The sequence below is a fragment of the Triticum aestivum genome, chromosome 6D (genome assembly GCF_018294505.1).
Source record: "Triticum aestivum cultivar Chinese Spring chromosome 6D, IWGSC CS RefSeq v2.1, whole genome shotgun sequence".
In the NCBI taxonomy this organism is placed as follows: domain Eukaryota; kingdom Viridiplantae; phylum Streptophyta; class Magnoliopsida; order Poales; family Poaceae; genus Triticum; species Triticum aestivum.
In genome coordinates this window covers 412,105,075-412,130,526 of record NC_057811.1, presented here as the reverse complement: position 1 = coordinate 412,130,526, position 25,452 = coordinate 412,105,075, and the positions used below count along the sequence as shown (strand labels likewise).

Genomic DNA, 25,452 nt, shown 5'->3' with positions numbered 1-25,452 from the left:
ACATCTTCGGATGTACTACCCAGCTTTACCTGGGGGCTTCTTATAAAAGCGGCCAATTATAATATACTTCTTGCAACCTTGTGTCCTGTTGTTGGAATTGATCTCCTTCCCATATCTTTCAAGCCATTATATGCACCTATTTGACTTAAGTCCTTTGCCAAGTTGGGTTGCCTGGCTCCTTTTACCACTACGTTTCCGATTGTTTGGCTAGGAAGTAAAGGGAGCACCTCTGCGATTTCTACGCCCGGGTAATCCGGATATGTACCTCAGATGGGTGAAGCCGAAAGCTAGAGTTCTTACAGAAAATAATGGGTCGGCCTCCAGGGAAGTGAAAATAAACAGGCGCTAGCCAACATCCAACTATTCCTGGTTCCTAAAAACCACGAAACATCCGTGTGTCACCGGCTTCCGAAATCACGGTGTATGGTCAACATATCTCACCCGAAGAAAGGAACCCTTGGAGGAACTATTTTCTTCGGAAGATGTTTCTCACGTTACAATGTAATATAACATTGCTCGCTGCGGTCTGTTCGCACCAAATGGACGGATTGCTTGTTTACCAGAATTATCCCCTGTTCATCAGGGCATATAGTACGGAACACTCCCCGATCACTGATCAGGGAGGCAGAAGCCGATGGCCGGTTAAGACAATGTTTTTACCACAGTTTGAGAATTGCGCGATGTAAAGTACATGGATACATAGAATCACGCACCATACTCTTTCTCAATACCATCTATCAAATTGTCCAAGGCACAATCCTTCTGGGAGTACCAAGCAGCGGGCATCACTTGGTCATATACTAAGCTAAGCGGTATTTCCTGCCCATCCGGCCCCACGGGTCCCACTAGAGCCATATGTTCGGGTTCGAGTTTGGTAAATCGGGTCTTCACCATTGCCCAGGCCTCGCGCACTCCTTCCCGGTAGGCCGACAGCTTCCATAACTCAAAGTGCCGCCTCGCCCCTTTAAAGTGGCTAGCCAGTTCAGCCATGCTCTCTGGTGGCACTTCCAGTAGCCATAGTGCCTTAACCATGCTTTTCATGGCCTTCTGGGCTCGTTCATGCGCCTTGGTCAGTTCCTTCAAAAGGTTCCCACTAAAGGAACCCACCTCCTCTTCGGGCCGCCCTGTTAGGAGACCTAGCAAACAGGGGAGCACGTGTTTCAACATATTGTGATCACCCACATACGCGTGATATCGAATCCGTGACTTGCCGAATGTACCACCTTTTAGCTGTTGATTCTCCTACAAGGTCTGAGCCAACTAAGACTTCAATTGCTCAATTTCCTTGGCTTTTCGGTGTTTTTCCGCCTTGAGCTCATTCTTATCTTCCTGACTTTGTGTCAGCACTCGTTTGCCAGCCTCCAGTTCCCTTCGCAATTGACTCATCGCTTCAGCGGCTGCGCGGAGAGCATGGCATCAATATGCAGGAAACGCCATACAGTTCGTAGCATTCTAAAGCTTTTTCACTTACCAGGATTTTCGCTGGTAGCCTTTTTGGCCGCTTCTAGATCGGCTTTAGCGCCGGCTAACTGTGTTCGGCTCAGCTTGAGGTCTTCGGACAACTTGCTGTTCTGCTCCCTCACCGCCTGCAAAATCAAGACAATATAAGGATCCTTAACTCGGTTGTCCCACCCAAATTAAGGAGTGGGGGCTGTTAGGTTAAGAACTATAAACTGCTTTTAAGCTATCTCGCACCTGCATTTTTTAAGAAAAGAGACCGGTCATCCCTTCAATCCCGGTTGGGGCCGCTCCAAGGTACGCGTCCACCGAATTAAATGCGTTAAACTCCTGATCGGTAAAGGCAGCATGGCGCAAGGATTCTCTCCGGCGGCGGTGATTCATAACACTTTCAACCTCGGAGCTCGTCACTGAAACATCGCCAGGGTCCTCTGGATGTGCGCCAGCCACTGTATGTTCGGCAGGGTCAATAGCCTGCGCCAAGGGCCCTGATGTCGGCTAGGACTACGTCTATATTTCCCCAAAGAGGAAGGGATGATGCAGCACAGCGATGGTAGGTATTTCCCTCAGTGATGAAACCAAGGTTATCGAACCAGTAGGAGAACCAAGAAACACAACGTAAACAGCCCCTGCACACAAATAACAACCACTCGCAACCCGACGTGTTAAAGGGGTTGTCAATCCCTTTCGGGTAACGGCGCCTCAAATTGGTGCGTGGACGGGAGAAAGTTGTAATAGATTGGATAAATAGATCGCAAATAAAATAAAGTGCAGCAAAGTAATTTTGTATTTTTGGTTTAATGGATCTGAAAATAAATGCAAAGGAAAGGTAGATCGCAAAGGCAAATATATGAGAAAGAGACCCGGGGGGCCGTAGGTTTCACTAGTGGCTTCTCTCGAGAAAAATAGAAAACGGTGGGTGAACAAATTACTGTTGGGCAATTGATAGAACTTCAAATAATCATGACGATATCCAGGCAATGATCATTATATAGGCATCACGTCCAAGATTAGTAGACCGACTCCTGCCTGCATCTACTACTATTACTCCACACATAACCCGCTATCCAGCTTGCATCTAGTGTATTAAGTTCATGGGGAAACGGAGTAATGCAATAAGAATGATGACATGACGTAGACAAGATCTATCTATGTAGAGATAGACCCCATCGTTTTATCCTTAGTAGCAACGATGCATACGTGTCGGTTCCCCTTCTGTCACTGGGATCAAGCACCGTAAGATCGAACCCACTACAAAGCACCTCTTCCCATTGCAAGATAAATAGATCAAGTTGGCCAAACAAAACCCAAATATCAGAGAAGAAATACGAGGCTATAAGAGATCATGCATAAAAGAGATCAAAGAAACTCAAATACTTCCATGGAAATAAAAAGATATAAATGTTTATAAACTCAAAGTTCATCAGATCCCAACAAACACACCGCAAAAAGAGTTACATCATATGGATCTCCAAGAGACCATTGTATGCACTTCGATGGATCCAAGATGCGCACCGGCTTGGGAGCCGGCATCGTCCTCACCTCTCCCAAGGGCGACAAACTCAGATATACACTGCAAATTCATTTTGCCGCCTCCAACAATGTGGCTGAGTATGAGGCACTCATACACGGGCTCCGGCTAGCCAAAGAGCTCGGCATACGCCGGATCCTGTGCTATGGCGACTCGGATTTGGTAGTCCAGCAGTCATCCGGCGACTGGGACGCCAAGGACACAAACATGGTGAGCTATCGATTCCTCGTCCAGCAAATCAGCGGATACTTTGAAGGATGCGAGTTCCTCCACGTGCCACGGGCCGACAACGAGCAAGCAGATGCCCTGGCACGGATCGGCTCCACCCGACAAGCTATACCAACCGGCGTCTCTCTCCAACGCCTCCTCAAACCGTCTGTCAAGCCGTCTCCAGAATCAGACTCCATCTTCGTACCGCCTGCCCCTGATGCAGTCGGATCCGACTTGGGGAACCCAGCAGGCGGCTCGGGGACTTCAACAGGCGGCCCGGGGACTGCCGTAGTCGCACCCGGCTCGGGGACTTCAGAACCCGGCCCAGGGACTGCAGCTGTCGGCCAGGGGACTGCGACGACACAACAGGCGGTGGCCGACTCCAACTCATCACCACCCAACCCACCCACCCGGGTCACGGTAGCTGTATTGACAATAGAAGAAGTCACAGCTCCATCATGGGCCCAACCCATCCTCAACTTCCTAGTAAACAGAGAGTTGTCGACTGATGAGATCTCGGCAAGACAAGTTCAACACCGAGCCGGAGCATACACAATAATAAACAGAGAACTTGTTAAGCGTAGCGTCACTGGAGTCTTCCAGCGCTGCGTCGAGCCAGAGAAGGGCATAGCAATCCTCAAGGATATCCACCAAAGCGAATGCGGCCACCATGTGGCCTCAAGATCACTTGTCGCCAAAGCTTTCCGCCATGGTTTCTTCTGGCCGACTGCTTTGGAAGACGCTAAGGAATTAGTCAAAAGCTGCAAAGGGTGCCAAGTCTTCAGCTCCAAGCAACACCTGCCGGCTTCTGCACTCAAGACCATCCCCCTCACCTGGCCCTTTGCCGTCTGGGGGCTGGACATGGTGGGCCCATTCAAGACGGCGCGCGGTGGCATGACACATCTGCTTGTCGCTGTGGACAAATTCACCAAGTGGATTGAAGCGAAGCCAATCAAGAAGCTGAACGGGCCGACTGTCATGACATTCATCGCAGATATCACCACCCGGTATGGTATACCACACAGCATCATCACCGACAACGGCACGAATTTTGCCAAGGGAGCACTGGCACGTTTCTGCGCAGCACAGGGCATCCGACTGGACTTAGCATCCGTTGCCCACCCGCAGTCAAACGGCCAAGTCGAGCGAGCAAACGGCCTCATCCTCTCCGGCATCAAGCCCCGACTGGTCGTACCACTGGAGCGTTCGGCAAGATGCTGGCTCGATGAGCTACCGGCTGTCCTCTGGAGTCTGCGTACTACCCCGAACAAGTCAACCGGCTTCACTCCTTTCTTCCTTGTATATGGTGCCGAGGCTGTCATCCCAACTGACATCGAGTTCGACTCACCTCGGGTCACCATGTACACGGAGGCGGAGGCCAAGGAAGCGCGAGAAGACTGTGTCAACCTGCTGGAAGAGGGCCGGCTGTTAGCATTCAGCCGGTCCGCCATCTACCAACAGGGTTTGCGCCGTTACCACAACCGGAAGGTCAAGCTAAGATCCTTCCAAGAAGGCGATCTTGTGCTCCGGCTGATCCAGCGAACAGCCGGCCAGCACAAGCTCCCGACCCCTCGGGAAGGCCCATTCGTCATCAGCAAGGCCCTAGGCAACGACTCCTACTACCTGATCGACGCACAGAAGCCGAAGGCACGCAAGAGGAATGATTCCGGCAAGGAGTCGGAACGACCATGGAATGCCAATCTCCTGAGAAGATTTTATAGTTAAAAGCAGTATGTACCACGCTACCTTTTGTATTAACTACAAGACAACGGCCCCCCCGAGGCGCACTCGGGGACTACCCTCTTTTATCTATGAATGACGAGTGTCATACCTATGAATGTACTATTACATTTGATTTTCTGTCCGGCACCGGGTTCGACCAGTCGGCCCGGGGACTTGCCGCCCTGAGTTATATTAAAGTTCTACCTGCAGTCAGACAAGTAGTGTGCCAGCACCCGAGCCCTCTCTTATTGAAAGTCGCAGCTCGAAGAACCGACTGTCTGACTTGCAAGAGCCAAAGGCAGGAAAGGATGCCCACACGAAAAAACGTCTAAGGACTAACGAACCTATATAACACAAGCCGGCCTCCCACCACGCCTACCGGCTGACAGAACAGCCGGCTGGCCGGCTTCCCATTTACTTTGCTACAATCCAAGAAAGCTAGAGTACTCGCCCTCCCAACCGGCCAAGCACTTCTCCAGCCATAGACTGCAGAGCAGCTGTCCGGCTGGGAAGGCGGCGACCAAGGGAGGGTGGCAAAGGAAACAACCAAAGGATGAAAAGCAAGAACAATGGGAAGCCAAACACATGCATGATTATATTTACACAAAAGACCTTCAATAGGCCGGCAGTCAACATAGTTTGAATACACCCCAAGTGGGTGGAACTGCGCAAACTTAACAAAATATTGTTCAAAGAGCAATAAACAGGAAAGCAAAGGCGGCGGATCAGACTAATGGCGCAACAGGCGAGCCGGGCCAGTCGGTGGAGACGGCAGTACCGGCTGGAGGAGTGGTCGGCTGGCGAGTCTCGGCTTGATCATCACCTGCTGCAGGCGGCGCGCTCGCACGTGCCTCGTCGCTGGAGGCACGATCAAGTTGAGGCTGGCCGGCTGCTCCACCGTCTGGCACGGCGTCTTCACCATCCTCTCCCTCATCCTCTTCGCCCTCGTCGCTGGAATCGATCTCCTCCGCTGAGTCCTCACCATCCGCCAGGTTCAGCCTGAACCACTCCTCCGGCTGAGCAATGCCGTTATCATCCACCTCAGGAGCAAAGGCGCTGGTGTCGGTGTAGTCGGCGATTGCCGAGGCGCGCTGGATGATATCCGGCCGCACTGCCTCCAACTCCTCGTCGGCCTCCTGCCGCCAGGTGGCCAGCTGGTCCAAGCTCAACTCGGGATACCAGGCTTTGACGAACTCCAGCGCTCGCCTGGCGCCTGGCCGAGCTGCAGAAGCCTTCCAGGCCTCGAAGCGGCCAACCGCTACCTCCAGCCAGTTGGCAGTACGACTGGGGGTACGGGGAATCGCCTCGCCGGGCTAGAGGGCGGCCAGCACTTGCGCCCCAACGCGCTGAAGATGGCGAAGCATGCGGTGAGCCGGCTGGAGGCAGGCTTGGATCACCAGAAGCTGCTCCTCAAGCGACCGACGAGCATTCGGCGCGATCTCCACACCGGCTTGCCTTCGTGCCTCGCGGTGGGCCTCGATGACCTGGTTGGCGGCGGTAGAGTAACCAGGGAAGTACTCTGCACAAGAAAGAAAGGAAGAGAAAAAACACAAAGTCAGAGAATGGACCAAATGGCAAGCGGCAAGCAAGAAACGAAGAAGAAGGCGGCCTACCGTCAACCAAGTCTTCGATCTGGCCGTAGCCGCTGATCAGCGACTGCCTTGCCTCAGCCCAGCTCGCCGCCTCGGTCTCGTACTCGGCCTGGAGGGCTGCCTCGCTTTCCTGCACCGCCTTCAGGGGCGCCTTGTGACTCTCCTCCTGGTCGGCCAGCCTCTTGACCAAGCGGTCACGCTCGTGAACCAAGGCGTCGAACTCGGCTTCCTTGGCGCGAAGGGCGGTCTGGGTCCCACCCAGCTGCTCCCTCAGGTTGGCATTGGCCTCTGCAGATATGGCAAAGAAGAAAAAATCTATAAGAAAGAAGTCGCCAGAAAAGATCCGACCCGACTGCTCAGCAGTCAGCCCGAATCTCGGGGACTACACCTAGTGGGTGCGCTGACACGCCCCCACATGAGATAAAAGATGAAGCACTTACTCCGGCTCTCAGTTAGATCAGCGGTCTTCTGGGTCAGCTCTCGAGCCTGGGAGTTGAAGGCAGCCGCGCGGAGGTTGTGGTAGTCCTGCAAGTCGGACAGAGAAGCGAACAAGAGCAAGATAAGCAATCAAAGTCTACTAAGAAGTTCCAAGCTGCCTGCTCAGTAGCCGACTCGGAACTCGGGGACTACACCCAGTGGGTGCACTGACGCGCCCCCACGGAAGAAATAAAGATCAAGAAACAGAAAAGCGGGAAGACTCACCCGAACGGCCGCCCTTGTCGTGAGGAACTCTTGATTGTACTGCCTCAGCACGGCGGCCTGGGACTGAAGCCGGTTCCGGACTTCTTGCGCCGCCACGTTCACCACGGCCGTCCCACCACCCGGCGTCCACCCCGAGCTGGCGCTGGCCACCTCCAGATCCTGGGTCGACGAGCTAGAGCCCGCGGCCTTCTGCGGGTCCGGCGCCGAAGTCGCCTTCCCCGCGCGCTGGCGTGATGGCGACCGGACCACCAGGTCCGTCCTCGCAGCCGGCTCACCTCCAGCCGGCCGCACGGGCGGCGCGTCAAGCCGGCTGCCTCGGTCCGCCCCAGTCGGCGATGGCGGTGCCGCCTCCCTCTCCCGGACGACGACGTCGTCCTCCTCCCTCTCCATCCCCGGCATGTCGCCGCCGGCTTCCTCCGGCGGGGGCTCCGGGATCTCGGGCGCCACGGCGCGCAGGGGGGTGACAAGCAAGGCCCCCGCCGCTGCCGCTGCCGCTGCAGCCTCCGCCTGAGCCTTGGCCGCCGCGTCGGCTTGTGCCTTCGCTGGCTCCTCCGCCATCTCCTGCGCCGCCTTGGCAGCGGCCGCCCTCAGCTCCTCCGCCTCCCGCGCCTCCCGCGCTTTCCGCTCCGTTGCCGCTTGAAGCTCGACACGGGGGTCCACGCGGCGGGTGCTTGCGGATCCTCCCGCCGATCCAACCACGGAGGCGGCAGCGATCCGCTCAAGAGAGAGCGGAGCCCTGTTTGATAAGTCAAGACAAGGATTCAGAAATTGACAAGAAAAGAAGAAGGAATATGCAAGAGAATCGACACTTATGCCGAAACCTTTTGCGGCTGCTTCACCACCTTGCGGAAGCGGGCCGCCTTCATGGCCGCCTCATCCCGCCTGGTCGCCACCGCCCCGCTCTTGGGCTTCTTCGGGCGACTGCCGAACAAGCCCTACGTGGCCCGACGCTTCTGCGCGCCGCCTCGAGCAGGCGGCGCGGCGGATGAACCCGCGCCATGGTCGGACGCCGGCTGGCGGCGCGGGATGATTTCCGCCTCGTCGTCGTCCGGCCAGTCGTCGAAGCTGGCTCCAAGCCCGGAGCCGCCTGCTTTGCCGCCTCCTGCCTCGGTGTTATCGTCCATAGCGGCCACCCCCAAGTCGGGGTCCTCCAAGTCATGCTCCGCCCGGTCGGGGAGAAATTGGCGATCCGCCCCGCTGACCCAGCCGCAGGTCGAAGGAGAGGGCTCTGCCAAGACTAGCCGACTGGTCAGAGTCGGCCAAGAAAAACTTGGTGACAAAACTAAAGAAGAGAAGATAAAGAAAGCATACCATAGGCGGGGGATTGGCACGGGAGTACGGCTCCTTGCCAAACTGCCACTCTGCGGAGAGCTTGCAGTTCGCGAGATAGTTCACCATGTGAGCCACCTCGTCATGAGGCATCTCCTTGGTGCACATCCGACTCGGATCGAGTTGGCCGCTCATTTGACAGATCAAATGAGGGCGGTCTTGAAGCGGGAGCACCCGGCGCACCATGAAGGCGACCAGCAAGTCGGGCCCAATCAGGCCCTCTGACTGGATCATTACCCAGAGTCGGGCGACGGCGGCGGCTCCAGCCGGCGACAGCGTCCTGGCCCGATAGGACCACTGGGGCCGCCTCCCAGCCGGTGGGCCGGCTACGTAAGCCGACAAATTGACGTAGTCGCCTTGCGAGGCGACGTTCTTCACGTAGAAGTACGATTTCTGCCAAAGCTTCACCGACTGGATCGACATGATGGCAGGGAAGGGGTTGTCGGCTGCCGGCCTCCGCACCGCGATGAAGGCGCCGCTCTGAGCCAGCACGCCCTACATGCGGGTGCCGAGCTTGGATTGGAAGAATTCCCCCCAGAGCTCGAGGGTGGGAAGGACGCCGAGGAAGCCCTCGCACAGAGTGACGAAGGCAGCCAGCAGCACCATCGTGTTTGGAGTGAGGTGGTGCGGCTGGAGCTGGTAGAATTCGAGGAAGGAGTGGAAGAAGGCGCTCGCGGGCAGGCCAAGGCCGCGCAGGAAGTGCGAGCAGAAGATTACCCGCTCGCTTTCCTCCGGCGCCGGCGAGATCTCCTTCTTCGGCGCAAGACGGACCCGCACCTGGTCCTCGCCGGGCAGCCGCCGCGTCTTGCAGAGGAATTCGATGTGGTCCGCGTGGACGTTGGAGCCGTCCCAGTCTCCACGGTGCTGCATGACAGCCAGAAGCTGACGAGAAAGGGCGTGGCGACAGCGAAACCACGGCCCCGCGGCAGCGAAGCTGCGGGGTAGTGCGAAGACTAGAGGGACGGCGCGGCGGCGAAGGGCTGTTGCGACGGAGAAGGAAAGGAAGAAAATGGCGGAGCGAGGGTGAGCGTGCGAGCGCCTGCCGCTCCCCCTACTTATAGCCTCGTGCGGCGAGGCCGAGGAGGCGAGGCATGGGGGGACATGGGATTAACTGCGCCCACTCCCCCACGTCCTGCGATTATTGCGCCCTAACGACGTGCAGAAATTGCCGTCGGAAGGCGAGCGGCCCGCTTTGGGCCACAGAGAATCCATGCCTGGGCCTAGGCGTGGGAGTGGTGGGCCCCGGCCTGCGGTGGCGTCCCGTCGCGCGCGTGGGCTGGCAGGCTTTTTTCGGCCAGAGGCTGCCACGTGGCGCGCGGGCGGCGAGCGGCCGGCCCACAACCCGGCGTGCGCGCCAGCCGACTCCCGCTTCAGACTTCAAAATCTCGCCAAAACGGCGCGCCCAACCGAAGCCGGCTCCTAGCTGCTGGCTCTTCAAGATAGGAAGCTAACCGAGCTTCTCGTCCTCTTCTCAGCCTCGAAGCCCAACCAGCTTCGGGGACTACTGTCGGAGTAAATGGCCACGGGTAGCCTAACCGACTCCCCTGGCTCTTTGAAAAATTATCAGGCCGATTGGGCCTTCAAGCATCCAACACATAGGGCCGCCTTCCCCTGGTCGGCTATCTCACAGGCCGACTACCGGAAGGCGACCCGACCTCAAAAACCTTCCCGAAGATAACCATAAGATGGCCGACTCCCAGAAGCCAGCCATAAGAAGACCGACTCCCAGAAGCCGGCCACAAGATGACCGACTCCCAGAAGCCGGCCGCAAGAAGACCGACTCCCGGAAGCCGGCCAAGACTGCACCCTCAAGGGCTGCACCCACATAACGGTGATGAGACGGGGCGTGGCCACAGTACAGCCTGCCACCCCTGAATCCCGGAGCACGCATGGCCACAGTGCGCCGTACGGGTCAGCCATCCCCCGTCCGGCATGGCACTGTTGCCATGTTGACCGTGACGTCACCCACGATAGGCGCCAGTACGGCCCACGGGCAGCGGGCCCCTTCAGCCAGAGAGACGCTCGAAGGCGGCCAGGCCTCCCCTAGTCGGCCTGGGGCATAGCCGGCTCCCAATAGCCGGCTACCTCCCTCCCTCGAAGTATGTGCATCATTAAGAAGACAAGACGAGGTAAGGCTACAGTGAGAGTCCGCCGGACGGCGGTACTGTAGCCATGCTTACCTCAGCAAAGCCCTCATCATCAGGGGCGAGGCTACAGTAACCAGCAGCAGGCGGGACCCACCAGTCGGCGGGCCCCAATGGCCGGCGGAGAAGCCGGGGAACACAGACACTGACGGCTGGGACCCGCGCCCAGCCAGATTACCATTGTATCCCTGGGGGGTAGGCCTATATAATCCCCCCAGGGCACCCATGCAAAGGGTTGATCTCTGAGATAGTTTTACACACCACGTAGAGAGAAGAGGAGAGCTAGCCTTGCCTTTCTTCCTCCTCTAGCCAAACGGCTCAAGGAGCACTTGTAGCTACTTGTATTGATCTAGTGATCATGCGGAGACCCCGCAGAGCAGGATTAGGGGTGTTATCTCCACAAGAGAGCCCCGAACCTGGGTAAGATCCGCCGGCGTGCATGTCTTCGTCTTATCCCATTTCCAGGCACCGGCGATGTCTTACTGGCTCCCACAATGATAAGCCACCCGTTGGCATATGTTGCACCTACTACCCGACAAGGCTTTTCAGACGAAGAGTAAGGTGCGCTAGGTCGTTGTCGTGCACTCAGCTATGTTGTTGGAGTTGATGGACTCACTTTATCTTCCAAGACTTCCGTTGTTATCTTATTTAGATGGCCTTAAGCCATATTTATTGTAATAAGTTCTCTTTTGAGACATTCGATGTAATAAGTGTGTGATTGTACTCTGTTATAAATCCTTCAAGTACTGTGTGTGTCAGCATTACCGATCCAAGGATGACACTTATACACAGAGATTTGACCGTCTGAGGTCGGATCGCTACACGGTTCAGATCTGAGATCATGGCACCGGGCCCAAAGTGACAAGCATTAAGCATAGCAAATTCATAGCAACATCAATCTAAGAACATAGTGGATACTAGGGTTCAAGCCCTAACAAAACTAACTCGATTACATGATGAATCTCATCCAACTCCTCACCGACCAGCGAGCCTATGAAGGAATTACTCACTCCCGGTGGGGAGCATCATGGAATTGGTGATGGAGAAGGGTTGGTGATGACGAAGAATGAAGATCCCCCTCTCCGGAGCCCCAAACGGACTCCAGATCTGCCCTATCAAGGAAGAACAGGGCTTGGCGGCGGCTCCGTCTCGTGGATCGCGATAATTCTTTCTCCCCGATTTTTTCCAAAAATAGGAATTTATAGCGTCGGTTTCAGGGTCAGCGGGGCCACCACGTGGGTACAACCAACCTGGGCACGCTAGGAGAGGGGGCGCGCCCTAGTGGGTTGTGCCCATCGAGGGGCCCCTCTCCAGTAGATCTTGGCTCCAGTAATTCTTATTTATTATATAAAAATTCCTCATGAAGTTTCGTTCCATTCCGAGAACTTTTATTTCTGCACAAAAACAACACCATGGTAGTTCTGCTGAAAACAACGTCAATCCGGGGTTAGTTTCATTCAAATAATGCAAATTAGAGTCCAAAACAAGAGGAAAAGCATGAGAAAAAGTAGATACGTTGGAGACGTATCAGGGTGAAGTGGAAACCCTAGGCCGCGGAGAAAGTGAGGGATGAATACAACCCTCTCGCTGGGCTCTGGTGTGGGGATGATTTGCTCTTTGGTCGGGAGCATGTGTGCAATTTCCGCGGTCAAATACCTCGCCTCCCGGAGCTCCTTAATGTCCTTCTCTGTGACGGAGGAGGCCACCCACTTGCCCTGTGAACCAGATCCAAACATGGCTGGGAGAGTTGGGCGGTGGGAAAGGTTGAGGCTTGGGCACTGGAGCTCGAGGATGGGAAGACTGAGGAAGAAAGAAGGCGTGGGGTAAAAAGATGGATCTTTATCCGCTTATATAGGCAGTGAATATCAAGGGCCCCACTAGCCTTAAAACTCGCCTATTCCCAAAGGGGCCGTGCGTGTGGCACGGTTGGATTACCCAAACCCGTATTGATGAAAATCCCGCAATAAGGGGGCACGATCTCTGCTTTGACAAGACGTGTCAATACTGGCTGCATCCTGAAACACGAAGCGGGAGGCCAAAAATTGGCTCAAAATAATAAAGAGGCCAGACGCGACGTTTCACCAAAGAGGCCAACGTTGGGTATACCTTATTAAGTATTGTATCCTTGTGGTTGAGGGTTGTCACTATTATACATAGCCGGATATAGTTCTCTTGTTCAGAAGACTGCTTGGTATGCGGAGAAGGAACCCACCTTGCAATTCCAAAGACAATCTGCATGCCGAACACATCATCATTGAAGACTGGTTCAGGGGCTACTGAGGGAGTCCTAGACTAAGGGGTCCTCGGGTGTCCGGGCTATTTGATATGGGCCGGACTGATGGGCCGTGAAGATACAAGGTAGAAGACCTTCCCCCGTGTTCGGGTGGGACTCTCTTATGCGTGGATGGCAAGCTTAATTTCCTTTCTCTGTAAACTGACTCTGTACAACCCTACGCCCCTCCTGTGTCTATATAAACCGGAGAGTTTAGTTCGTAGAGGCTATCACAAATCATATAGGCTAGACATCTAGGGTTTAGCCATTACGATCTCGAGGTAGATCGACTCTTGTAACCCCCATACTCATCAAAGTCAATCAAGCAGGAAGTAGGGTATTACCTCCATCGAGAGGGCCCGAACCTGGGTAAAAATCGTGTCCCCTTTGTCTCCTGTTACCTTCGATCCACAGACGCAAAGTTCGGGACCCCCTATCCGAGATCGGCCGATTTTGACACCGACAGGTTGTGCTCTCCTCGAAGCACCCCCTAGGCACAGCCAGGGCCCATTAGGTGTCTTTTGGTCCAAAAAAATTCTCCATGAAGTTTCATTGCATTTGGACTCCATTTGGTATTGATTTCCTGCGATGTAAAAAACATGCAGAAAATAGCAACTGGCACTTGGCACTATGTCAATAGGTTAGTACCAAAAATGATATAAAATTACTATAAAATGATTATAAAACATCCAAGATTGATAATATAACAGCATGGAACAATAAAAAATTATAGATACGTTGGAGACGTATCAGGCCCAAGGTTGGAATCACGCCTCGGCACACCCGGGGAGTCCTCGGACTGGTGCGCCGGAAGTCTTCTTCTGCAATGTTAAGCAAATGTTGGACGAAAGATATTGAAAACGCCCCTTTTCGTTGTCCCAAAGCATGTTACCTTTGAGCCGAGGGAGCGGTTTCTTCTGCTCCAACGGAGGCCTTCCTCTTGAATGTCCCATCAGGGGCCTAGGCCGGCGTAGGTTGTGCTCCTCCCACAGTTGTTCGATGTGTAGTGCGGCGACCCTTGGGAGTAGAAGTTAGAGTATGCGGGATGGTGCGAGGCAATCACCCCGGTCGGGAGGAGCTCCTCCTTTCACTTACAGTGGAGGAAGGAAGAGCCCCTGTATGATCAGCCGTCACTACAACTTTGGTGCCGTCAAGGATTTCTTGGTAAAAGACCCCATCTTCAAAATCAACCGACATTTCCGGATCGTCACGATGACCCGGTTTGTCGTCCTGGGAATGATTCTCCGGCTAAGGGGAAGGGCAGTGGATGGACTCTACTTGACACCTCCAACTCTATGCGAACAAAGTACAATCAACAGATGTTCAGACGTTGCGGCTGAATTACAGACAAAGAATTGAAGCTTACCTAGTCTGCCAGATTATAGCCGGAGCAACCCTCCCAAATATTCAATTGAACAAAGCTTCCTCCTCTCCTTTAAAGAGGTCGGCTAATATCTTGACCATGGCCGCTTTATTGTCCGGCCCTTGTCGCTTATAGCGGGTCGCATCACTGGTCCCATTGTAGCACCATAAAGGATGCCCCCTCTGTTGGAGGGGTTGTACGCACTGGGTTATGGCGACGACCATTACTTTGATCATAGTCAGCTTGCCGTGTGGGTCAGCAGCCAAATCTTGGTGGCCAAAAGGTGCACCTCCTCACTGTCTAGCTGGGAAGGGCTCTTGGGCCGCCAGTTGAGCCGCTTCTTTAGCGGGCCGCTTGAGTATTCGGACAGACCAATCTGGACTGGGTCGAAGATCGGATTGTCTTCGATATAGAACCATTCCGAGGTCCACTCCTCGGGATCCTTCCATGGGGTCCCAACGGGGTAACCCGTCCCGGCTATCCGCCACACCTCTGCTCCTCCCACATCAACGATTTACCCCTCGCAGGTACGAGGGATGAGGCAGAAGTATTTCCTCCACAAATCAAAGTGGGGTTCGCAGCTCAGGAATATTTCCTAGAGGGCCACGAAGCCAGATATGTGCAGTATGGACCCTGGGGTGAGGTTGTGGAACTGGATCCCGTAAAACTCCAACAAGCCCCGTAGGAAGGGGTGAATGGGAAAACCTAGGCCTCTTAGAAGGAAGGGCACGAATTATACCCTCTCTTCCTTGCTTGGAGCAGGGGAGCTCTCGGCGAGTGCTTGGCCATCAACAGAGATTAATCCAGCACAGACGGGAACGAGATCTGCCGCGGGAAGATAGCCCTACGTCTGTAGATTGCTTAGCTGGAGGCGCGAGACTGAACAACTCGTCCAATCACCAGGGAGAGGGCCATGAGGGCGCGAGGATGAACTAGGAATGTCGGCCATGGTGCCTGAGGATTTCTTTAGCGCTGTTTTTCGTGAAGGGGATGGGTTATCCATCCCCCGCACCTTCGGATCTATAAATAGGCGCTTCGCCTCAAACTGAAAGGACGGGCTTACAGAAGGTGGCATTGGGCCACGTGCCTTCTAAAAAGGTGCATGACGGTCAAAGTTGACCCCTGCCCCGAGGTAAGCATTAAACTCCGATGGGCTCACTGTGTTTTGGTGTGGTCCTAAACGTTTGGATTGTCAAACCGGTTGGGCACGAATACAGTTTTGATACGGACTATACTGAGTGATAAAACCTCTGATGTTGATCCGGATAGTGTTCGGCCGCGAAGCCCTTCTCCGAACAATTCAGGTAAAAGATGAAGAACTCACCTCACAAGCCGAAGATTGGGAGCATGCCAGATGACAATCCCCGACGTTGGAGGGTAGTTCGAGGGCTACTGAGGGAATCCTGGACTAAGGGGTCCCTGGGCTATTGACCCATTATGTATAGGCCGGACTAATGGGCCACTATGGGGCCAAGCTAGATTGCGGACCCGTGACCGGACAAGGAATCTTCGAAGTCGTGGTGTGCCCTCCAAGCCAAGATTAGGCAGGATCTTCCCTTCTTTGTAACCGATCACTTGTAACGCTAACCCTACTGGTGTCTATATAAACCAGGGGGCTCTAGTCTTTAGAGGGAGAGCTACATCCATCACCTCATCACCTTAGGGTTTAACTCACTTGATCTCAAGGTAGATCTACTCTGTAACCATACCATACATCAAATACAATCAAACAGGACATAGGGTTTTACCTCTTCGAGAGGGCCCGAACCTGGGTAAACACCATGTTCATTGTCCCTTGTTCCCCATTGATCCTAGATCCACAGCTTGGGACACCCTACCCGAGATCCGCCAGTTTTGAAACCGACACCTACCAAGGCCACGTCCCATCAAGAGGGGTCATGCGCCTCGATCCTTGCACACCAATTAACGGCAACCCCTCAATTCCCGTGCATAATAAATGCTTAAACACGGGAAAATTAAGGGATTTGTTGCCGTGTGGCGGCATTAACCTGCCGCTACTTCGCATTTAGCCCCTCCTATAAAAGGAATGATGTGTTACAGGGGGAAGCATAGTTTATGGGTCTGTCTAGGGCACATCTAGTTATTGCACATCTAAGTGACTCAATCAAACTAGAAAGAAAAAGAAAAAGACAAAAGAAAATGCTTGCACGAATCTTAGCGTAAAATCAATGATATAGGACTTAGATGTGCTATATTTAGAGCACATCTAGATATGCTTTAGCAAAACTGATAGTCCCTCCAAACGTCTTACATTATGGGACGGAGGGAGTAGTTTATACACGACAAATGCTGACAAGAAAAATGACAACATAGTTTATACCACAAAAATGTTAGGCACTGGCTTTTGTTAAAAGAGGAGGTTTGAAAGGCGGTGCGTGATTTTTTAAGTGGGAAGGAAATTCCAGAGGGACTTAATGACACTATTTTGGTTCTCATCCCAAACAAAATCCTAGGACTCACTTTCACAATTCAGACCCATCAGTCTATGTAACATGTTGTGCAAACTTGCAGCTAAGGTTCTTGCTAACATGCTAAAATGTGTGCTCCCTATCATTATTTCGGAGGAACAAAGTGCGTTTGCAATAGGGAGATTGATCGCTGATAATGTGCTAGTGGCATATGAGTGCGTTCATGCTATCAGGAAGAGGAAGAGCAAGAAACCACTTTGTGCGGTTAAGTTAGATATGATGAAGGCTTATGACAGAGTGGAGTGGTCTTTTTTGGAAAACATGATGGCTCATTTTGGCTTATCTCATACATAGACAACCATGATTATGAGATGTGTTATGTCTTCAAGATTCACGGTTAAGCTCAATGGTGGTACCTCCGATGGTTTTCTCCCCTCTAGGGGTCTACACCCAGGGGACCCTCTATCTCCATATTTCTTTCTGTTTTGTGTAGAGGGTTTTTTGGCGCCGCTAAAGCAAGCTCAGCAGGAAAATGAATTAATGGGAGTGTCTTTTGGGCGCACTGGTCCCAATGTGACCCATCTTCTCTTTGCCGACGATAGTATAATATTCCTGGAGGCATCTACAAATAATATGACTCGACTACAATTTTTTTACAGGTGTATGAAGATACTTCAAGCCAGAAGGTGAACATGCAGAAGTCATCCATCTTCTTTGGGAAGGGGTGCACAGAAGAAAGCAAGGAGGATCTCAAGGAGGTGGTTGGTATCCAATCGGAGGCACTGAATGAGCGATACTTGAGACTGCCCACTACGGTGGGAAGATCGAAAGATGGTAGTTTCAAACATGTGCGGGAAGCATCGAGGTCTAAGGTGACTGGATGGAAAGGACAATGTCTGTCTAAAGATGCTAGAGAGGTTCCTGTAAAGTCGGGGCTGCAAGAAACCCCTACATTTGCAATGAGTTGTTTCCTACTCTCCAAGAAAATGTGCGAGAACCTCATATCAATCCTCTTCAAAATTCTGGTGGGGTGCAGCTGAAGGTGAGCAAAAAGTCCATCGGATAGCCTGGGATAAAATATGCACTAGGAAGCAAGAGGGCGGCATGGGTTTTAGGGACTTTGAGTTATTTAACCAGGCCCTACTTGCAAAGCAGGTTTGGCGCATTATCACTGTCCTAGAGTCATTATGTGCTAGAGTTCTTAAGGCGAGGTACTTCGCAGAGATGGATATTATGTCGGCATCGTGTCCGCAAGGCTGTTCGTATACTTGGCGCAGTTTGATGCATGGAAGAGACTTACTAGCACACGGGCTCATATGGAGTGTAGGACATGGTTCAAAAATTAATGTGTACCATGATCACTGGATCCCAAGGACGAGCAGTATGGTGCCACTGGGCACTGTGTTCGTGCATGGAATAACAAAAGTGGAGCACCTCCTAAATAGCCAAGGAACGGGATGGGACCAGGCAAAGCTACAACAGGTGCTCACTGAAGATGATGCTATCGACGTGCATCAGATCGTAGTTGGTGGACCGGGAAGAGAAGACTTCAGAGCATGGAATTATACAAAGGACGAAAGGTTCTCGGTTCGGTCAACGTATTATCTCGCAGTGTCAATTAAGGCATCTAGTGAAACACTACCCTCGTGCTCTAATCCCGACATTGATCATAAATGCTGGCTCAAGCTATGGGCGACGAATGATCCAAACAAGATGAAAATCCATGCGCAGAGGCTATTTAGAAAGGGCCTGGCTGTTGGTATGGAGCTACACCGGCGACGGATAAAATTTATCGTATTTTGTGTTGCGTGTGGCTGAGAGGAGAGCCTCGTACACAGGTTCTGATGGCCACATGCAGCAAAATTCTGGCGTATGCTGAGCGATGCAGTGGCTGCACCCTTGCCGGTCTTGCCGAAATATATCCAGAACACGGAGGAGCTACGTGCATGGATTCTACAGTGGCTTAGCAATGCATGTGATGATGAGAGAAAAATTGTAATTAGAGGTTGGTATGAGCTATGGGCTGCACGTACTTCTGCAAGGGAGACCAACCGGATTAAGAATCCATCTAACATATGCGACCGGGTTCTCCACCTAGCTGAAGAATGAAAGCCTATTCAACAAAGGGTGACTAATCACCGGGTATCTACACCGCATGAGCACCGGAGGAAGCCAGAAGATGGCTGGGTTAAAGTCAATGCAGATGGTGGTTAGCGAAACACCAAGGTATGGAAGGAGGGGGTGTTGTTCTTCCGGGCAACCATGGCACATTCTTGGCAGGATCATGCATTTTTTCCCTCCACTCACAATGCATAGGTGGCCAAGCTATTGGCGTATTAGAGGACTCTAATCCTGGCTCGAGAGCTACAAGTCCAAAAGGTGATCCTTAAAACAAATGCTCAGAGAGCGGTGAGTAAGATCAAGAATGTGCAAAAGGATTTCTCAACTAATAAACAATTAATTAAGGAGGTCAAAGATTTACCGAGCTCTTTTCAGGAGTTTAGGGTTGCTTGGATGCGACGTTCGAAGAATAAAGTTGCACTTGTCTTAACTAGAAAATGTTGTATTAGATCTTTATGTAAAATTTGGCTCCATGTATCTTCCAAATGGGTTAGCTTGGAGATTGCTACTGAGGAAGCTATGAACTTTGAATAAAGTGACAACTATTTCCCTTGAAAAACGTTCGTTTTCCAATTCCTCAAAAAATCTGACGTTCCACCGGCTCGAGCCACCGCCGCGCTTCTTGCCCTCTCGGATGCCGCCAGTCCGCCATTACCATATTCCACTTCCAGTAAGAGTACCCTATCCCCCAGTCCGGGAACCACCCTCTGAATCCCAGCAGCGCCTTTCGTCGCCGCGGCCGACGGAGCCCCCAGCTCGTTCGCCGGGTCGTTCGTCTTCTCGCCGGTTTGTTACACATCAGATTCTTGTAGCGCGGAGGAGGCCGCGAGTCGGATCCAAAGCTCGAATCATTTCCGGATTTTAACTGCCCCGAGTTCCAGCACAAAGCGAAATTCCGTGTCTGGATTCGGATTTGGATCTCCGTCGCCGACTGGAGCAGGCCCTCGGTTGGTTTCTCTTTCTTGCCTATAAGTCTCGCCGGAGCCCCGATGGAGGCCTGTATCGTAATAAAGAGCTTACGGCAGCTAGTTAGACATCCGACTAGTTTGTGCTCTCTCATCTTCAGATCTTTGGCTGAGCTGATGGGACTTTTCCCCAGTGTACTCGGCAAATTCAGAGGAGACCCGCCGCCGATGGAGAATATGGTGGGCAAATCGCCGGAGCCGGAACCGGAGCTGCCACCGGATATGCTCTCGAGCATCTTTGCCCTCCTCGAGGTCCCTGACCTCGTGCGCGCAGGCTCTGTCTGCTCCTCCTGGCGCTCGGTGTACACTGCACTACGCAGTCAGCTTCTGAAGCACAAACAGCGCCAGACGCCTTGCCTCCTCTACCACACCTCTGAATCTGCCGGAGAGAACGCAGCTTGCCTCTACAGCCTTGCGGAAAAGAGGGCCTACAAGTTAACCCTCCCTGATCCACCGATCCGCAGTAGGTATCTGATTGGCTCTTCGCATGGCTGGCTGATCACTTCCGATGAGAGGTCCGAGCTGCACCTTGTAAATCCAATCACTGGTGAACAGATTGTTCTCCCGTCAGTGATTACTCTTGAGCAAGTCAAGCCGATCTTTGACGATGAAGGTTCTGTTCATAAGTATGAGTTATGGAAGCCACGGTACACTGCACTTGCAGAATTCCTTCGTCACGGGCCGTCAATTTATGCTCTCAATGAGCTCCGTGACCACCTCTACTTCAAGGCATATTTGTTTCCTGATCCGCAAACAGGAAGCTACATTGTGGTCCTCATTCATTTTCCAGAATACCAGATTTCATTTGCAAGGGCAGGGGATTGTGGGTGGACCTTTCTGCCGCCAGGTTGGAACTATCAAGAATGCATCTACAAGGATGGTCTACTGTATGCAGTGACACGAACTGGAGCAATTGATGCTTTTGATCTCTCCGGTCCTACTGTCACAAGGAGGACGGTTCTGGGTGACATGAAGAATTATATTTGTGAGCACATATACATTGTTCAGGCACCGTGGGGCGATATGCTGCAAGTTTGGAGGGAACAGCTCATTGTAGCTGGTGATGCTGATTCGGAGAACATAAAGGAAACCAGCAAAATATTTGTATATAAGATTGACATGGCAGCAAAAAAGCTTGTGGAAATAAATGGCTTGCATGGCCATGTGTTGTTTCTTGGGCATAGCCAGACGCAGTGTCTCAGCGTGGAAGAATATCCGCAATTGAAGGCGAACTGTGTCTACTTCACCGATGATGATGGATTTATTTCATCGTATCAGAATAGTAAACGTGATATAGGTGTTATAAATTTGGAAAACGACACCAGGGAAGAAATTGTACCTCAGATTTATTGCAGCTGGCCAAATCCCACATGGATTACACCCAGTCTTAGAATGATGCACTCGGGATTGATGTAATTGTGTTCAAATGCTATGACAATGGAGGCATACTCCATTTATATTTGTCGAATCAATAATATAAGGCCCTGTTTGGTTCGTAAGTCCTAGGACTTTTTTTAGTCCCAACTTATAAGTCCCAAGTCCCTAAAAAGTCCCTACCTGTTTGGTTCCTGGGACTTAACATGGACTAAAAGACCATATTACAACTATAAGTCCTTATAAGTCCCTCCTTGAGAGTCTTATTCCATAAGTCCCAAATGCCCACTTTAAGTCCCTATAAGTCCCTCCTGTTTGGTTTAGATGGGACTTAAAGGGACTTTTTTCCCTACACCAATAAGTCCCTGTAACCAAACACCCTCTAAATATATTTTTTATCTATGGAGAACTTTTATCATGTGTTAAATTATTGCCACTGTCATGTGCAAAGTTGGAGCTTAGATGGCCTGGCCCAAGGTCCTTGTGAAAATGTTAACGCAACTGTGTTGTACAAGGAAGATAGTTACTGAACAGAGAAGTTTAGGATATTCAGGTACTTTGAGACGCTTAATTTGGTGGATCTGATTTATTCTTTCACTCAATTCTTTCAAGAAAACTGTTGAAGCCAATAAGATACCATTAGATACTATTGGAAATGTAATACCTTGTAATTATGAGCATTAGACACACAAGTTTTCTACTGGTGATCAGCCAATAAGGACATCCTTATCTTTGAGTGCTCTCTAAAAAAAAACTCGTGTACCTTTTAGGATTTTATTTGGTCGCGAGATCTTATGGGTTTCACCTCTAGCCTACCCCAACTTGTTTGGGACTAAAGGCTTTGTTGTTGTTGTTGTTTGTACCTTTTAGGATTTTATTTGGTTTCCATATCAGTTGAGTTATTGTTATTCTTTGGAGATGGAAGATCAAAGGCCTACAGATGTTTGTCGAGGTACTCTCCTTCCTAAAATTAGATTATGTTCCCTGCCTTTTTGTTTTTGATATAAATGCTCAGTATTTCCTTCCAGCATGTTTTGTTTTTGTTAGGCAAAATTTCAGTATTTAGGTATTGCAGAAGTGAGGTTACCAATGCCAAATTTTATTTGATTTTTAGGTTTTTGGTACAAGATCTGCTATTCGAAGCTGCACTAATGAAGAGTAAGATCTACTGTCCTTCTCTGTTTACAAACATACATATCTGTACGGATTCAAAGATATGGTTATACAGAGATATTTCTAGGTGCAAAAATAAAGTTTGCTTTGGCTTATTGTTTTAACTCCCAGGTTGTAGTGTTTCGTTTTTGGCATGTTCCAGTTATATGTTCAATTTTTCATGATTTCTTTTTCAATGCATGTCTCTCTGATATGGCCTTTAGTATTTATTGCATCATCATACATATTAGTTATTAGATTAGAGTTATCTTTTTTCAAGTGGTTCTGCAATAATGAAGTCATCCTATTGTATAATGGTATGTTGCACAATGCACACTGGAGGCATGCCTGAGGACATGATTCATAATTAAAACAGTATCGACGTAAGTCTAGAAAAAAGTCTATATTACACAAGAGATAGAAATGATCTGTAAGGCCTGGTGCTTCAGTGTTTTGGTGCCAATAGCTGCCATATCATCTTCTTTTGTACTGTAGTTAGCTAAAGTTTGATATATTGGTGTTGATATTATGGTACCTCCTTGTCAGATGCAGATTTGTGTAATTCTTAACTTCTTATGAAGACTTGTTGAGGTTGGCTCCTTATCTTCCCTTTATTGGAAGAATTTTCCTCAGTAGTGAATTGGCCCGTTGTGGACATTGCAGATCCCACCAGAGCAAGAACACCACACAGGATTATAACGATTTCTTACTAACTGATTCAGATGAAATCGAATCAGCTTCATCATTATTGTTTTTTTAGATGGAATTTTTCATCATTATTGTTCAAGCACCAGCAAAGTGATGTAGAAAATACCTCCTGACAATAGTAAAAGAACTATTTCGCAGATGCACATGATGCAGATTGCCGCTATGCACAAGTGGTCAGGCAGCTGAATAGGTTGTCAAGACCAGAGGAAATTTTGCTAAAGATCAACTTTGATGCTTCTTTTCTACTCCTCCGTCCCATAATATAAGATTGTTTTGCAAGCTAAAACAGCTTGCAAAATCATCTTATATTGTGGGACGGAGGTAGTATAAAATAATAGAGTGGCCAAACCTGCAATGGTGTCATGGCTTGCAAAGTCGCAATCACGAAGGGAATGTTCTACTGGCTGCTGCTCTAAACATCTAAATCTTTGAAAATACGTTTTTTTGGTCATACAACTTGTCATTTGGTTCAAATACAGTCACTCTGTTCCAGCACATGCGTATTCAGCATGCATGGGTCCACTGTCAGCGACCTGCACTGTTTCATGCCGACACGCTCGCGGCTTTTTTGCCCAACCCCCCTCGAATCTTGTCTATTTGTGGCTGCCGCGTCTCTCCTAACCGCTTCATCTCCTGACCATTCCGAGGCGGATACGGAGGCGTCGGAGGCGGTGTGTCAAGGCGGCCGTCGTTGGAGGAGATGGACGACCCGCGTCGTCGACGTCTGAGTGAAGCAGCGCCGTCATATGGTTAGTCTCTTCTCCTCTTTGTCTCGTTTCTCTCCTCTGCTCCCCGCTATCTTTTCTGTGCCTTGTATCGCCAAGGTAGGGTTCATGTATGGTGGCGCGATCACAATTAATTCATTCACGTACGTATTGTGAGTAAACGATTTTTGCCGTACGCATTACATTTGTAGGATCTATTTCTCCTGTTTGGCAATTCAAGCTAGGGTTTTTCTGGGGGTTAAGAACGAGGAAGCTTTATGTGTGCAAAAGTAAGATCAAAACAACAGATCAATCATTTTAGGCACAGTTTCGCTAAGATGGTGGTTGATCAATTTGTTCAGTAAGGTTGGGGTTCCAGATGTTTACTGAATTTTCGTTAGACTGCATACACTGAATATGTTTGCAGATTCAGTTAACTGAATATGCTGCACATTATGTGACTGAATTTGTTAACTTCAAATGTTATCTGCACATTATGTGCTGTATTGGCAAGTGATAACTATTTGTTTTATTGGCAATTAACTGAATTTGTTATCTGCTGCAGTGTTAACTGAATTTGTGCGCAGAACATGGTGACTGAATTTCTGCAGTGGACATGTTATATTCAAAGCTGCTATATCTCTCCCTGTTAAATATGGGTGATTCCTTGTTGCAAATTATACATTTTCTGTTTGGAGCTATCTCTCTGCCTGGTAATAATCAGTATGCATATGTCTGATTCATGATGATGGTCACTGTGTGCAGAAAGTTCATGGTTAAATTCAGTACAAGTCTGTACTGCATCTCTGTTGTAAAATTCAGTACTGAGCTGCATTCTTTGTGATAATTTCATGGTTAAATTCAGTACAAAACCGTACTGCATTTTGTATGTAAAATTCAGTATAGATCTGTACTGCAGTTTCATCCCAAAATTCAGTACAGAGCTATGCTACAGTTTCATCCAAAAATCAGTATAGAGATGTAAAATGCAGTACTTCCAACAAACATGGTGGCATGGGATTCGAACCCAAGGCACCTTGTAGCCAATTGGATAGTGAGAGGATTCAGCTCAGTTCTGTCCACCTGCCTCTTTTGTTGTGATGTCTATCATCTCCCTCCTGTGCTCCAGTGCCTGTACGCCTGACAGACAGAGACACGCAGCGGCCACAAATAAACAGGATTTGAGGGGGGTTTGGGAAAAAAATTTGTGCGCGTGTCGCCCTGAAACAGTGCAGGTCGCTTACAGTGGACCCATGCATGCTGAATACACACGCGCTGGAACAAAGTGACTGTATTTGAACCAAATGACAAGTTGTATGACCAAAAAAAGTATTTTCAAAGATCTAGCACTAAACCGCACATTAAACGCAAGTTTAGTGACTACTAGTGATATTACCTCAAATTTAAACTAAGATAGCACACAAACTAAACAAATTACTCGCTATCGGTCATCTTGGCCATCACCCTCTCCTATTCCTCGTTGATCATGGGGCCAGTCCGCTCGGCCGCCACCGCCCTGGTGTTGGAGCTAAATCCGACAGATCCCTTGATACAATGTCCTCAGCTGGGCTGGTTGGCACGATTGTAACAAAGACGAGGATTTTACCCAAGCTTAGGATCTTCAGGGGAGATAAATACCCTACCTCCTGCTTGTGTTTTATTGCGTTGGAGTGTAT

At 50.6% G+C, this 25,452-nt stretch overlaps 1 protein-coding gene across 3 annotated transcripts in view; it reads left to right on the top strand.

The window, feature by feature from the left end:
* The window catches only part of LOC123145468 (putative F-box protein At2g33190), a 57,009-nt gene extending 32,235 nt beyond the window's left edge, over positions 1 to 24,774 (top strand). Inside the window, exons 1-2 of one of the 3 annotated variants that reach the window (XR_006472296.1) lie at positions 19,425 to 23,821; positions 24,342 to 24,769. Coding sequence is in view for 2 of the 3 variants with exons in the window: in XM_044564895.1 (XP_044420830.1) it covers positions 19,956 to 21,254 (1,299 nt within the window). In the remaining variant the exon portion in view is untranslated. Of the gene's footprint in view, positions 1 to 19,424 lie in introns of those variants that run through there. The other 2 variants (XM_044564896.1, XM_044564895.1) reach the window with 2 other exon arrangements.
* The last annotated feature ends 678 nt before the right edge of the window (positions 24,775 to 25,452 follow it).